At 40.9% G+C, this 16678-nt stretch overlaps 2 protein-coding genes across 3 annotated transcripts in view; both read left to right on the top strand.

The window, feature by feature from the left end:
* Positions 1 to 2410: 2410 nt before the first annotated feature.
* Positions 2411 to 13974, top strand: LOC112069305 (uncharacterized). Of its 2 annotated transcripts, none has more exons than XM_024136616.2 (9): positions 2411 to 3085; positions 5712 to 5751; positions 6164 to 6277; positions 7033 to 7153; positions 10587 to 10744; positions 10993 to 11141; positions 11258 to 11417; positions 11591 to 11718; positions 12103 to 13974. In XM_024136616.2, the coding sequence occupies exons 3-9, from the start codon at positions 6229 to 6231 to the stop codon at positions 13522 to 13524; spliced, it is 2187 nt and encodes a 728-aa protein (XP_023992384.1). In that variant the 5' UTR covers positions 2411 to 3085; positions 5712 to 5751; positions 6164 to 6228; the 3' UTR covers positions 13525 to 13974. The 2 variants fall into 2 exon arrangements, with proteins under 2 accessions (XP_023992384.1, XP_023992385.1); XM_024136617.2 differs by having other exon boundaries at positions 5712 to 5763.
* LOC112069306 (interferon alpha/beta receptor 2-like) overlaps positions 13572 to 16678 on the top strand; it is a 15222-nt gene continuing 12115 nt past the window's right edge. The window contains 2 exon segments of the mRNA XM_070438504.1: positions 13572 to 14547; positions 15663 to 15815. Coding sequence (XP_070294605.1) covers positions 15737 to 15815 — 79 coding nt within the window. The 5' untranslated portion in view covers positions 13572 to 14547; positions 15663 to 15736.

Genomic DNA, 16678 nt, shown 5'->3' with positions numbered 1-16678 from the left:
CTATTGTTTGTACAGATGAACATGTTAGCTTCAGGCGTTTGGAAATTGCTCCCAAGGATGAACCAGACATGTGGAGGTCTACATTTTTTTTCTGAGGTCTTGGCTTATTTCTTTTGATTTTCCCATGATGTCAAGCAAAGAGGCACTGAGTTTGAAGGTAGGCCTTGAAATACATCCACAGGTACACCTCCAATTGACTCAAATCATGTCAGTTAGCCTACCAGAAGCTTCTAAAGCCATGACATCATTTTCTGGAATTTTCCAAGCTGTTTAAAGGCACAGTCAACTTAGTGTATGTAAACTTCTGACCAACTGGGATTGTGATACAGTGAATTAATCTGTCTGTAAACAATTGTTGGAAAAATGACTTGTGTCATGCACAAAGTAGATGTTTTAACCGACTTGCCAAAACTATAGTTTGTTAACAAGAAATTTGTGGAGTGGTTGTAAAACGAGTTTTAATGACTCCAACCTAAGTGTATGTAAACTTCCGACTTCAACTGTATGCTTTGCAGGAACAGGTATAAATCACATATACGTAGATAAGTACAGGCTCTCTGGTGTTGGGGCTGGCTGTATAAATCGTTCTGGGTACTTGCCTTCTATGACATATTTAATACGTCATCAATAAATCATGTATCACAGTTTGGTGGCTTTGATTTGTGTATAATTTGGTTCAAGGCAGATTATTGACTGTTTTTTAAGGTAGAAATAATTTGTTTATACGTGCGTGTGGGTTATGGCCTCTTGTCTACACACCATTAATGTTGTATATGAGTATTATGTTATTAAAACCAATAAAAGTGATACGATGTCTAAAATGCAATTATTTCTTTGTCGATGCGCGCACACATATACAGGTGTCAGTGTATGGCCCATAGAGGGCACCTTGGAGCTATACAAATGGCAACGTACAAAAACATTGAATGTTTTGAGGGACACCGACTCAAGTCCATTCCCTTTTTCAGATGTATAGTTTATGGAACAGCAGCAAAGACTTGGTTTCAGAAGCTGGACAGAATCTGGTATGTAGCTTTAAGGATATGCATTGGTGCATTTAAATCAACATCTGTATGTGCCTTACTCGTGGAGGCAGGTGAGATGCCTTTGGATATACGGCGTAAAAAAAAATGTCATTAGCTTATTGGGTTGAAAGGTTGTGAGGTTGAGCATCCCACTGTTACTGTTCTAGATGACTGTTGGGAATATACTAGTAGACTGTTGGAAAGCTTGCTGATGACAGTGGTTTAAGGGAGTTGGAGGTTGGCCCTTTCTGTGTTGATAGGGGTTCCTCCATGGTTACTTCCAGATCCTGTTGTTGATCTAACCTTGGTAGAGAAAAGGAAAGATTGGTCAGAAGTCAGTGATAAAGGGAAAATGGTTGACATTTACATTAGTAGAAGTTTTTATGCTTTTTTTTAACCGCTTTTCACAGATGGATCCAAGGACCCAGATAGTGGAGCACAGGAGCAGGCATTTACCTTCCTGAATTTGATGTGCAGATATGTAGAAGACTAACAGATGAACTGTCAGTACCCTCAGTTGAACTGTTGGTGATAATAGTTGCCCTCCAGTGGGTGGAGGACGTACAACCTGTTAGAATTATAGTATGCTCAGATTCTCTGTCTGTATTGAATAGTTTATCATCTGGTAAATCTAATAGGAGTGATCTACTATTGGAGGTATTCATGTTATTATGGAGAATTGAGAGAATGGGTGTAGTAGTGAGATTCTGCTGGGTCCCAGTCAGCACATTCAGGTGTGGAAGGGAATGAAAATGTAGACCAGTTAGCCAAAAGAGCTTTGAAACGAGATATAATTTATGTTAATTTTCCACTGGGTAGAGGTGAGACCAAATTTAAGATCAGAGCCATTTTGATAGATGCAGAAGAGATGGGACTCTGAGCCCAAGGGCCGGCATTTATATGCCCTCCAAAGAAATGTCGGTGGACCAAGATTCAAAGGTCAGATCAGGAAGGAAGAGGTGGTGTTTGCTCGATTGCGCTTAGGACGTTGTACATTGACTCATCATTACAACTGGTTAGCAAGCATGTGAATGGTTTGTGTCTGAAGTGTATGGTCGCCGAAACGGTGGAGCATGTGTTGTTATATTGTTGTAAGTATGTTGAAGAGAGGGAAAGATTAAAGTGTAGGGTCATTGAGGTCGGACGGGGTTGGGGGGGTTTGGAAGGGATTTGTGGGATGGGGGAGGGTCTATTAGAAGTTAGTAGAGTTTTTCTTTCTTTCTCAGAAGTACTGAGTTAGGTAGGAGGATTTAGAAATGTTGCAAACCGTGATTGACCACACACTCCAGCCCAGTAGGTGGCGGCATGTACCTTTAACATTGGTTTGCGGACCGCCATTATATCGTAGAAGAAGAAGGAGGACTATGGTTCCGGATAAAGAAAAAGATAGCTGAGGTGGATCCTGAGTTCGAATCAAGCAGCGCGTCGAGCAAAGTTGATGAAGACGAATGTTCTGAATGGACAACGGTAGTAGTGAAAACTGGAACAAAAAGGAAATTGGCAAAAATTGGAGTGGAGGATATGTGTATGAATGATAATGAATCGCTTCTTGTTGGAATGRATATGTGGGAAACCCGTTTGAGGTGTTGAAAATGTTGAGGTATGCACTGGGAAAAGTGGAGTACAAATTGATTAATTGTTTTTCTGAAGAACAGAGGAAGATTGCAGTGAGCCTGAAAAGAATCCGAACAACAGAAGTGTTGGGTTTTGAACTTCGCTGTAGAGCACCCGTCAAAGGAGTCATCTCAGGGGTGACGACGGATGTTCAGGTTGAATACCATTACCTGAAGAAAATTCCTGCTGTGGTTGGTTCCCGGCGTCTGATCCGCTGCCACTGGGTGAATGAAGAAAAAGAAAGTCTGTCGGACCTGTCGTTTTTTTTGATAAAGAGCTTGTCGGGCCCGCTCATAGTGTACATGGGGCATTAGGCGGCCAAATATGGCGGCAGATTAACGACCTAAACTGACCAAGATGCACCTCCAACAACAACACACAAAACCTCACATTCTGCCCACAAACAATTACAATTTCTCACAACCAGTGGCATATGGGCTTTTTAGGTGAGTGCTTATTCCGCATTTGATAAGCAGTACCCACTGCAAAAATATTTTGCTTGTCCATTCCCTGCGRGCCTCTCCAGGGTGGAGGGACGCATCTCTTAAGTGCTCCACCAATGGTTTTCATTCATCTAACGTAAATCATGTAGCAGATATAGGATATGGTAGAAAGAGTATGGCCTTTTCTATAGCCTACAGACTGGAAATGTAAAAAAAATATGAGGCAGACACTTTTTACATCATGCAGGTTTCTCCAGATCAAATACCGGAACCTAAATGCCACTCAATCAAATAAAAAATGTGATGTCATGWWAACAAAACAWRWRKTKKWAAKAYSASYYSWSYWKYTAAAATGGACAATATGGAATGGAKAATCACATCTGTTGTCCAGGAGTTTCACTCCATTGTCATGATCAGTGGTTTCAAGTTTGTATCGGTCAATGTTTGACAAGCTGATCGTAGCGAAACAAGAAAAATACTTCTACATTTCCCGCTGTGTAAACACTTTGCAAAAAGGCTCGAGAACTCCTGATGAAGTTGGGTAGCTGATTTCAGAGCTTAAATAGACAAATTAATTAGTCACAGGAAACAGAACTAATAAAGCCAATGCAACTTCCTGTTTTACAAATGGTGGGCCTACCACATGGATGGGCATTCATAAAATTCCATTGCGGGATGACAATGTAGGCCACACCCCAGTAAGCACAAGCCGACATCTAAGTTTACCACATAGATGAGCATTCATAAAAATGTAATTTTAGGCAACATTGTAAGCTATACCTCAGCACAGGAGGACGTCTTTTTTTTGGTGCAGTTCCGGACAGGCCTTGATTTCAACGTCCACGGACATATATTTTTGATCCGGACTAAATCTGAACCAATCATATGTTAGGTTCAGTTTTTGTCCAGTCTGGACCATTCTTGATTTGGCCCAAACATAGACGTACATGTATTACTTATTTTCAACTTTCATTCAGAACCGAAAATTAACCTGATTTCAACATCCAGAAAATATGTATTTCTCAACATCTGGAAAAGATGCCTTTTCAAAATCCTGGAAAATGTTTTTTAAACATATGGAAAATACCTTTTCACCTTTCATTCAGAACCTAAATTGAACCTATCTTCGTCTGGTAAATACGTATTTTAGACGTCCTTTTAACGTCATTTTGCTTACTGAGACTATTCTAGTTTTGTGCGGGGGCGACATGTTTTGGTCTCTCCTATGCCGGCATAACGGCAAGGACCGGTCTTGTGCCGAAAATCCCCACCCTGCCAGAATCCTCCATTCGCGTGAATGCGCACGCACTCAATTCTTCATTGCTTGCTAGTTGAGATTTCTGATCACGTTAGACTACGCCCTGGTGAAGTGTAGATCGTACCGTGAAATTCTTACTTACAAGCCCTTAATGAACAATGCCGTTTTCAGAAAATATAGTTAAGAAAATATTTACAAAATAAACTAACCCAGACTTCCTGGAGTGCCCTGTAAACGTGAAGGACATTGAGGTGACAAAAATCAGTGCGGTCAATCGAATCTCCTATGCAGAAGCGATGAACAGAATTGAGAAAACAAGTGATGCTAGTGAAGATGTGGTAGTGGACGCATCACAGTCTGTAGTAAATGTTTGCTGCCAGCCAAAATATAGCCTGTGCGTTAAAAAGTTGGATTTTGTGGCGTTCATTTCCACAGTTATAAACTGTGCGGCACAAGTCTCAAAGAAGTAAAATAAACTGTTCATTATTGTGTTTGCGGCAGAAAGTTTTTGGGACTTAAGGATCTTATTTCTGAAGACCCGCCCTCCCAGGTTCCCCGTGAGCCTGTATATGGATCATGTTTTATTTTGTTAACAGTTGTTTGATTTAGTTTATTTTTTGTTGGTATTTTGTTCCATTTTGGGGAATCCTGTTTCCATCCTGCACAGCAGGTTGCCGGATGCACATTAAATTGTGCGATCGTCAATATACCATAGAAGAAGTCCATTCCACAGATAGAACAATGAGACAGATATTTTACCAGATGTATAAATGTAAAGCATCCGCTTGAAGTTCATACTCACTACCAAATATGGTAGTTGGAGGAAGCCCAGTGGCCGGCAGTGGTAGAAAACGCAACGAGATGGATTTTGGTCGACATTCTGCACATTTTCTCATCGATTAAACATTTTTATCTCAATACAGTTTTCTGTTCCCAAAACTAGAATATGTTATAAACAGAGTGGACTACGTTTTGTAGACTTTAACCTTTGCCAAAGTTATAAAAAATCGCATTGTTTAGAAGGAACGCAAAGGCGAATTTAGTTATTGCACACGCGCACTTCACAGAGTAGGCGTTCCCTAACGTGAATATGCAGATATCTGCTAGAACGGACGAATAGGATCTCATCTCAATATGACTTATTTGTTTCCATTGCAAACGACAGGCCGTGGTCTATCTTGGTTTAGTTATACACATTTTTGCCCATTGCCATTTGGGAGCGTTCGACCGGGTTACAATGTGATTTCACGGAAACGAGTGACGTTTGGAAAACACGTGACTGAAAGAAACGAATAAATTACTAGTATTCACTGCCCAGCCAGACTGTTTATGTGTTTACGTGTCTAATTTCTCTTCTTCTTTTACGCACAGGGGAAATATCACGTTCTTTGAAAGGGATTCATCAAGGAAGGTATGTCTTCAGGTAAAATTATTTATTAATGTCAGCATTTAGTTCGGATCAAGGAACAGTGTAGCGTAACGTTACCCCTTTACTAGCGAAGTCATTATTAGAAACACTAGACTTGGAAGACTACACAAATCTCTATATTTTATATTATTCATTAAAAGTGTTTGTTGTGTTTAATAATTTCAAGAGTTGCAGACTGGTTGTAGACAACATATTTATATAAACACATAACAGTAGCCTAAAGTAAGCATAGATTGAGTCAAGTATTGTTCACCTGTCCCAACATTAGATCATACAACCTGGTCGTTATATCAATAGACTTCAAACAAACCTCACAGTACTGCTCTACCTTTTCTTTTGTGTGAGTGGGATAACTTCATATTCACTTCTGTATTCAATATCTTTTGTTTTTCAGAACATTGACCAACAATGGACCAGTCCTCTAGAGAATTGTTTAAAAGGTTTTAGGAATAAAAAGATATGAAACGTTTCCTTCTAACTATTTATTTGATGTTGCAGTGTTTTTATGGTAAGTTGTCCACTGCTATTATGGGTTTAAGAACAGGTTCCACGTAGCATTGTTTACTGCTGAGCAGTGTTGAGTTTCCCAAACTAGGGGTCAATTTGAAAACGAGGTCGCAAGAGAAAAMTTGGGGTAGATTCTAGATGCGGTTGTAATTAACAGACCGGTGTCTGTTTTCTTCCTACAAATGTGGCTCTCTATTTAACGTTTCAAGCTTAACAATATTATGATGCCGTTACTGAAAGATACGACTCAGGAACACTGTTTCCAGCTACTATGCCCACAAGCCATTAGAATAGCGTGGGCAAGACCAGGCACTAAATTAGACTGAGGGGGAAAGAACATTGTCAATGATGGTGTTATTTTCTACACAGAAGATCATACAACATTATTGCCTGATGGTCTTCTGAACTTCTCAATACCTTTCTGATGCATTTCAGTCACTTCAAACCATACTGTCTTTTAGATTGAAATACTGTCAGACTGATTTGTAATAAACTGTCATAGTCAAATTTAAGAAAGTAACCATTGGCCGTTGATTACATAACATGGTGGGGTTACTGGCAGCTAGGTAGAAGTTATTGATTTACTGTACCTTAGCTGGGATAAGATACTGAAGTCTCTAGTTGCTCTCACACATACACCCACAAACAGTCTGTGTCTGTGGGCAGTATAGTGGATTGTACTGACATACTGTATGCTATCTTCATTTATGAGTTTAATGATAATGTCCCTCTCTGTATCCCCTTTTGCCATCCTAGCACTGTGTACCCTCCCTGCTCCAGTCAATGTTACCATCGATTCTCTCAACTTCCACCATGTTCTCCGCTGGATCCCTGGGCCAGGCACACCACCCAGGACCATGTACAAGATCTTTCGCAGGTTGTCACCTACACCCCCCCTTCCCCCATATTAAATTATAGATTATAGTATCACCCATCATCATGATTTTGCTTGTGTTTATCATCTTGGATAATTCTACTACTGCATTGTGGTTAAGGTTTATGGACTTTAGACAAATGATGGGGATCTGATTCCCATGACACTTGATATGACTGGGTTGTAACGTGTGTCAGACGTTAGGTGTAGTAATAATGATGATGCTATAATTACAGTTTTTAAATCATAACTTTCCAATGAGTGTTTTAGTGAAAAGCAATGTCTTCTGTCAGAGCATTTCGTTTTTTCACTTTGTGGAGATGAGCGCTGGTCTTAGAAATAAGCTTTTGAATTTTTCACCTTTGCGTGTGTATTGCAACATTTTAGTCTATTCAGAACAATTTGCCTATCTTACCAAGTGTGTTTGTGGATGGAACATTTGACTGCAGTGTGACGTGTTTTCTCAAGTATTGCTTTCACTTGAACATAGCTACAGCTCTGTGGTTGTAGTTTGCACCCTCATAGTGTCTCAACTCCAGAGACAGTACTCTGCTCTGCAGGTCTTACCACTGGAGAAAAAAAAGGCCTGTGAATCTTTTTTAATTACATTGTATTAGGATCCCCATTAGCTGACGCCAAAACATCCGCTAATCTTCCTGGTGTCCAACACAGAACTGACAAGACATTACGAACAATTACAATTTACATTAAGATATTATTAAGATTTAACCAGTAGKCATTACAGACAATTAACACACCTGGTACTGGCAGCAAGTTATTGATTTACTGTTCCTTGTTTGGGATACAGTGGCAACCAATGTTCCCTCTAATTTTTCTCGGCACTGAGTGAATTTCAGGTCTGTTGAGCGCAAACTTGAACATTCTGTGCAACTTCCAGAGTGCGTTTACTGTGAACAGTGCGTTTACGGGTTGTACACGCTTTAAGTTAATTTTAACAGTAACCAAGTAGACTYCTGTGGCTATTTGATCATAACGTAGGCCTACCAGAGTGGCCTACCATCAGAAACAATGGAGAAGATGCATCCCATAACATTTTAACATGGAAATGGCTGTTCTATCATTCAGCCTACAGTAGCAGACAATGTGTGGTGTTCAATGTAGACCTACATTCCATGAGACGTTTCTAAAAACATGCAGGGCTTGACATTAACCTGTTTGTCCACTTGTCCTTCAGACAAGAAGGTGACTGAAAATGTTGCGTTGTTTGATGCAAGAAACCACTTCACAAAATAAAATACATTATTATTCCCATACAATTATTACAGAGAATAAGACAAATTATGCAGCCCTCTGCCTATTGGCTACTTAGCTTATTCAAGCATATCTCAAAATACAACATTGCACCTTTAAGACAAAAAAAGCTCTTTACCTGACTCGCTTTTCAAAGAGGTCTAGAAATGTTGCYCACCCAGCTCACTCAGGTGCTTCGCTATATCACATTTGACATTGTCCGTAAGCTTGAGTTCATTTGCACACAAAAAATATCATACAATGATGGAAAGACCTGTGTGTTGCCCTTGTTAATGCAGACAGAAAAGAGCTCCAACTTCTTAATCACAGCCTCAATTTTSTCCSGCACATTGAATATAGTTGTGGAGAGTCCCTGTAATCCTAGATTCAGATCATTCAGGTGAGAAAGGCCAGTCATGTGAGAAACTCGCCATGCAAGCGGTCAGACAAGTGAAAATTATGGTCAGTATAGAACTGTAAGCTCGTCTCTCAATTTAAAAAAAACGTGTCAATACTTTTCCCCTTGATAACCAGCGCCCTTCTGTATGTTGTAAAAGCTTTACATGGTCGCTGCCCATATCATTGCATAATGCAGAAAATACACGAGAATTCAGGGGCCTTGCTTTAACAAAGTTAACCATTTTCACTGTAGTGTCAAAAACGTCTTTCAAGCTGTCAGGCATTCCCTTGGCAGCAAGAGCCTCTCGGTGGATGCTGCAGTGTACCCAAGTGGCGTCGGGAGCAACTGCTTGCACGCGCGTTACCACTCCACTGTCTCCCTGTCATGGCTTTTGCTCCATCAGTACAGARKCCAACACATCTTGACCACCAAAGTCCATTTGATGTCACAAATCTGTCCAGTACTTTAAAAATATAATCTCATGTTGTCCTGGTTTCCAGTGGTTTGCAGAAGAGGATGTCTTCCTTAATTGACCCCCCATAAGCGTAACGGYCATATACCAGGAGCTGTGCCAGGCCRGCCACGTCTGTTGACTCATCCAGCTGTAACGCATAGAATTCACTGGCTTGTATGTGAAGCAGTAACTGTTTCAAAACAGCTCCTGCCATGTCACTGATGCGTTGTGAAACAGTGTTGTTTGATGAAGGCATTGTCTGTATAGTTTTTTTGGCCTTTTCCCCCAGCATTGTCCCAGCCCATATCTGCGGCAGCAGGAAGAATTAAGACCTCCACAATAGTATGGGGCGTGCCTGTCCTAGCCACTCGGTAGCTCACCTTAAAAGATGCTTCTAGKCCCTTCTTATTAATGGTATCTGTTGCTTTTATACAGGTCTTACTACTCCAAAGTCATCTTTATTCTTGCTCCAAAAACTCCCGTGGCTTATTTTTCAAATTGTCATGTTTCATTTCTAAATGTCTGCGCAAGAGTGAAGGTTTCCCGCGAGAGAGTAACGGTTAATGTGATTGGATGTTAATCATTTGACTAGGCTACRTGTATTTGACATTGTGTTGTTATTTCGCCGGATGGTTTATTTTATTTTTGGCAGTGAAACGAGGCTACTCAGGGGAGGGGGAAAAAACTCACCCAAATGTATAGCCCCCGTTGGAAAATCTAAATGTGCTGTTTGATTATAATATTTTTGGTATTTAAAAAAAGAAAATGTGAATCACATTTTTTATTTGGCGTACCKCCGACGGCATTGCGTGTACCCCAGTTTGGGAAAACCTGATATAGAAGATATCGCCGTAGTCTAAAGCCGGAATGAATGTAGACTGAATTATTTTGTTTTCTGCTATTTAACGAAAGACATTCCCTATTCCTAAAAACCTCTTAACTAACTCATCAATTAGCTTTTTGAAAGATAGCTTTTCGTCAATCCAGATACCCTGGACATGATCAATGTGGGCATCATCCAATGTACATATGTATAAATCATCAGATACGTTTCCCAATATGGATAAATCACATTTCCAATCTTTTTGGAATATAATATATGCGTAGATAAATACTCTTAAGCCATTATGGAACAGGAAAGAKTACTAAACCAGTAATGTTGCAACACACACCACTCTGAGAAAGAATATATCTTGTTGAGGTCTGAAGACCACATTGATTCAAAATTATAATAATTTGGATTCCAAATTAACTCACTGTATTTTGTCAATAAAGTAATTTAACTAGGTCTACTTTGTAATTTTATCCTATCCTATATTCTATCCTAACAGAGAAAACAACGTGACCCTACAGCTACAACATCAAACCAACATGACAAATCAGAAGCTGGATCTGTACCCCAAAGAAGAACACAGATTGTGTGTTCAGGCTTCCCACGACCTCTTAGAGTCGCCCTTGGCCGGGATCACCTTCACCCCCTTCACAGAGAGTACGTCAGCTGGTCATTCTGTCTTYCTAATAGGCGGATGACTATACTTCTGCTAGGGATTTTAATCAAGTGTTTGTGTGAGGGCCATTATTTACATTAGCCAAGTTGACATCACATAACACAGTCTAGGCATGTATTTGTGTGTCAATGTGTCTGTTATAATATATTCTTGTTAAAAAAWWWAAAAATAAAAAAGTAAAGTATTTAACTGTGAAATGATGCTACAGTACCATTTATATCTTCCACAGCTGTTATTGGTCCTCCAATATTGTCTTTGGATGGATGTGGCAATTGCCTGGTAATCAACATCACACTGCCTGAGATGAGAACCATTCAAAAAGTCTATGGGAGCACTGTATCCTTTCAGATCGACTGGAAGAGAGCAGGAGAGACTCAGGTGAAAACAACAATGCCTATCCTTTCCCTGTCTTCATTGTAGTGTCAAATTCTATTCAAATTATTTTTTTATTTTACAAATGATGACCATTTCATCTCAATCATATTCATTTTCAGTTCAAAGAGACCCGTACACGTCATTTAAGTTATATGCTGGAGAACTTGAAGGTGGGTGCAGAGTACTGTGTGAGGGTGCATACGAAGATCACCACCAACAAGAACACACAGCTTTCTGAGTGGAAGTGTGCTCACACCAGTATTGTGGAGCCTAACAGAGGTGAATATTGTCTATAGTTATGCTTCATCACTTTTACTATGCCAGATATTAGGTAATGTGTTACTATTTTACATATTGCATGGAACTCTTATGTTATCAGGATTATTCTGTTCATTCAGTGCACCTTGGACAGGGGTCTAACCATGACTTGTCCCCCCCCCGTCCCCCCCCAGTCCCTGCTGTTGTAGCCGGGGTGTCGGTTCTCCTCATTGTGAGTGGAGCAGGCCTGATGGTTCTCATGTTTGTCCTGTTCTACACTGGGTTCCTGTGCAAGTTAAAGACCCACCTGCCTAGATCACTGGTGAGAAATGGCTCTATCTTGTAGCTAACCACACCCTACACTCTCACTCATTTGTTTCAATTCAATGTAAAGGGCTTTAGTGGCATGGGAAACATATGTTTACATTGTCAAACCCATCTCTCTCAACTCTCTCACTGTTTGTCTGTGATATTATTTGTTTGGCTTTGCCATTGTTTCAATGTTGATCTGTTGGTCCAGGATGTGAATTTGTGGAGCTTAAGAAATACAAAGCAAAAGTAAATTCCTGCAAAAGGCAAATAACATTAACGTCAACTCTTTCATGCCCTGTAGTCCACATAAAGTTAAATCAGCTTCAGGCAGTGACATCACTGTGCCTTTCTCTGTGTCTAACACAGCCTCTCTCTTCTCCCTCTCCCCATGCAGACTGCCCTGGTTGAGGGCTACCTAGTCATCCCAGAGAGAACAGTTCCTGACCTGGTCTCTATATCCTCTGAGCCAGAAAAACAAGGAAAGGCCCTCACACCAAAAGCACACCACAACAGAGAGAACTCAAACCGAGCAGGGGAGGAAGAGGAGGAGGAGGAGGAAGAGGAGGAGGAGGATGAAGAGGAGGAGGAGGGAAACGGTGCGGTCTACATGGACCGCGACGCGGGGCTCTCCTTTGATAGCAGCTCCAGCACCACACAGTCCCAGGATGCATCAGGGGCCAATGTTGCCCTTCTTAACGGAGCAGGGCTTTCTGGGGGGTTGAGTTTTGAGGCAGCTGCTGAGGAGGAAAAGGAAGCTCCTGTGGTTGTGGTGGTGCTTGAAGGTCAGGGTCAGAGAGAAGTCAAAGGTGAACTAGCGAAGATCATTTCCAGTCTAAACGGAGAACAACCCAGACCTCTGGGACTTGTAGGGTTGGGTGGAGAGGAGGAGAAAGAGATGACGGAGGTGGAGGAGGAAGAGAAAGAGATGAGGGGTGAGACCTCTGGTAATGTCAATCTGTTCTCTGTGACTCTGGGGGCTTTAAAGAGGGAGGAGGAGGAGCATGAGAATGAGACAGATGTTTTATTAGGCTGTTCCAAACAGGAGCAGAAGCCTCTACTTCCCATAGACTCCTTACAGAGGACATTAGGACTAGACAGCATGGGATCAGAGGGTGAAGAGGAGGAGGGGGGAAATGATTACTACATGGACTGCGCCCCCAAGCTCTCCTCAAAAAGCAGCGCCGGCACCATACAGTCCCAGGATGCATCAGGGGCCAATGTGGCCCTTAACACAGTAGGGCATTCTGGGGGGTTGAGTTTTGAGGCAGCTGCTGAGGAGGAAGAGGAAGCTCCTGTGGTGGTGCTTGTAGGTCAGGGTCAGAGCGAGGTCAAAGGTGAACTAGTGAAGGTAATTTCCAGCCAAGACAGAGATCAACCCAGACCTCTGGGACTTGTAGGGTTGGGTGGAGAGGAGGAGGAAGAGACGAAGGAGGAGAAAGAGAGGGAGGAGACCTCTATTAATGTCAATCTGTTCTCTGTGACTCTGGAGGCTTTAAAGAGGGAGGATGAGAATGAGACGGATGTTTTATTAGGCTGTTCCAAACAGGAGCAGAAGCCTCTACTTTCCATAGACTCCTTACAGAGGACATTAGGACTAGACAGCATGGGATCACAGGGTGAGATACAGGAAGATACAGGCCGAGTACTGACACCGCCACAGACAGACTGCACACACAAATACTCCGAATATTCAGATAGACGTGCTGTCAGCTGTACAAAGACATACTCTGACTGCCTGGTAACGCACACTGGCACTGTGCAGTCTCACAATGAGACAGAGGAGGAGGAAGACTTCTCAGGCTATATGGGACATTGAGGCGTGCGTGCCGTGTAGGCCTACAGTGTAAAGTGTCTTAGCTGATAATTGCACAGATATTCCACTTGGTTGAATATGCCTTCTATCACGTGCATTCCTTCTCAAATATTGTCTTCTGTTGAGAAATGTGTATGTAAAACAGAGGTATTGACACTTTCCCAATCCTCACCCAAAAACTAATGACAGCCTTAACATGTCTCTAAGTGTTATCAGGATTCTGTTCATTCAGATACATTTGATTTTTGAAATGATCTTTCTCAAAAACGTTTGTATATTGTCCCATACTATAGCATGTACAATTAATTTGTATTTTTTGTTTGTTATTTGGCGACATTAATGCAGTTCCACCCACCCCGACTTTGAATACCACTGATGTGTGTCAGTTTAATTTATTGTAATGTACGTGCAATTTCATGAAAGAAGAATTAGAGCTCAATAATCAAATCGTGATCCGGTTTTTGTGTGGAATGTGTGTCTTTTAGGTTATTGTTTCCAAAAGTTATTCTGTGGGAAATTCCTTGATACGTCGAGATTTATATGTCGTGTTAAAGTACACTGCTCTCTAAAAAAACGAATTGCTTAGTGTGAAACAATGTCCCCCAGGTAAAGCCAATCCGTTCGTATAAAGATCTGTGGCTGGTTGCTCAACATTGTCGTCATTTCCAGTAGCAGCGTTGTTATGCCGCGTTCAAAACAACTGGGAACTCGGGAAAAATACGAGGTCAAATTACGTCGTCGTTGATCTTCAGGTGGGAAAGTCTGATCTCTAGAAAGAATTGCCCGAGTTGCCCGATTTGGAATTCCGAGTTGGATGACCGTTAAATTATTTTCCCAGTCMTAACTCGTTTTTTAACGCATGTAAGTCGGATATTTCCGAGTTCCCAGTTGTTTTGAACGCGGCAAAAACCTTTGCATTTCTTCAAGCTGGCAGCAGTTGCGGAAAGCACCCCAATTGTGGCAGAGGACTGGCTCTTGTTTAACGTTCTGTTGCCAACCAGGCAGAAATGTGAACATCTCATATCGGTAGCTATGCTTTATTGTTATTGCATTATGCTTGTAGTTATCAAATGATATATACAATTTGGCCTAGGCTTTGTTAGCGAGAAGCTAACGGAATCATGGCATTAGTGGAACCGACAGCGAACGTTAGCTAACTGTTGTTTTGCTAGCGGTTATCGTGGTTTTGCACGCTTGTTTTGGTAATGTTGATGTAACTAGTTGGCAGGGGTGTAAAAATACTTTTTAAGTACTACTTATTTGCTTTACTATTTATATTTTGGACAACTTTTACTTCACTACATTCCTAAAGAAAATTATGTACGTTTTACTCCATACATTTAACCTTAACACCCAAAAGTGCATGTTACATTTTGAATGCTTAGCAGGACAGGAAAATAGTCAAATTCACGCACTTAATCAAGAGAACATCTCTGGTTCTCCCGCCTGCCTCTGATCTGGCGAACTCACTAAACACACATGCTTCGTTTGTAAATGATGTGCGAGTGTTGGAGTGTTCCCCTGACTATCCGTAAATAAAATAAAAACTACATTTATGCGGTCTGGTTTGCTTAATATATGCAATTTGAAAAGATTTCTACTTCTGATACGGAAGTATATTTAAAGTCAAATACATTTAGACTTTTACTCAAGTAGTATTTTACTGGGTGAATTTTACTTGAGTTATCTTCTATTGAGGTATCTTTACTTTTACTCAAGTATCCACCACTGCTAGTTGGCCACCCAGAACGAGAATTAGTGATATCAACTAGTTATGCCACATAGCTACACAAGTTTCCATTTACATTATCACAAAGCAGCAGATTTTTGTAAAAAAAAAAATATTTTAAAAAAATTATAAGGAAAAGAAACACATTCTGACACGACCCTGGTTGCAATAGCCTAATGTAGCTTACCAAATTAGTCAGTTTTTTTTCCCTTTTTTATCTTTCCAAAATTCCAGCACAATGTTGGTTTGAGTTGTGTGAAAACAAGTGCTCCTCAAATGATGAACCCCCAGACCCCTCGACAGCCCCTGAACACTGTTGAACAGTACATCTGCAACTCAATCATCCGATCCTTTGAACCAACTGAACAAACACCACACGCAAAGAGACCATGTCGCCTATCTGTCCTTTCAGCTAGAAGAGGATGGACATGAGAGCAGCTGCACAGTGGAGTCAAGGTGGAGGATGTACGAGTCAGCTTGATTGACATGACCACTGAGTGTTGTGGCAATGGTGTCATGACTCCAGTGATATGGATGGTCACCTTGTTACTACAGGCACATTCAGGTGAGACATTTTTGCATAGCTTGTCCCCCCCCTCTGCATCTTGTACAATATATTTTCCTCAGTAARGTTACAGCTTCATAATTGCAGTCATCATTACTGTATTTATGAGGGGTAATACTTAAAGTAACAGTCCAGTGTGATTTCTTTAAAATAATGACCTATAATTAGTTACAATATGAGTGAAATGGCCTTTTTTTTGTTGTTGATGGAAAACAAATTAAATATGTTAAAAAGAAGCTTTCCTGTGTTTGAATGGTGTGTCTGTACCCCAACAACAAAATGGTGTGGGTGTAGGCCTATACTTTAAGTTACTTTTATTAATAAGGCCTGAGTGGGTGTGGTATATTTACCTGAGTGGGTGTGGTATATTTAAGCAATATGGCCCGAAGGGGTGCGGTATATGGCCAATATACCACGGCTAAGGACTGTTCTTACACACGACACGAAGTGGAGAGCCTGGATACAACCCTTAGCCGTGGTATATTGGCCATATATCACAGACCCCCCCCCCATGATGCCTTACTGCTATTAAAAATGGATTACCAACGTAATTAGAGCAGTAAACAAGTGATTGTGTGTCATAGCTGTCTCTTATACACATCTAGATGTGTATAAGAGACAGTGCGTGAAGTGTAGGTCTACAGTGTAAAATGTCTTAGCCGATAATTGCACAGATATTCCACTTGGTTGAATATGCCTTCTATCACGTGCATTCCTTCCCAAATATTGTCTTCTGTTGAGAAATGTGTATGTAAAACAGAGGTATTCACACTTTCCCAATCCTCACCCAAAAACTAATGACAGCCTTAACATGTCTCTAAGTGTTATCAGGATTCTGTTCATTCAGATACATTTGATTTTTT

Source organism: Salvelinus sp. IW2-2015, unplaced genomic scaffold, assembly GCF_002910315.2.
Source record: "Salvelinus sp. IW2-2015 unplaced genomic scaffold, ASM291031v2 Un_scaffold967, whole genome shotgun sequence".
In the NCBI taxonomy this organism is placed as follows: Eukaryota; Metazoa; Chordata; class Actinopteri; order Salmoniformes; family Salmonidae; genus Salvelinus; species Salvelinus sp. IW2-2015.
The sequence above is the reverse complement of the archived record's forward strand: the minus strand, read 5'-3'. Positions and strand labels throughout refer to the sequence as shown.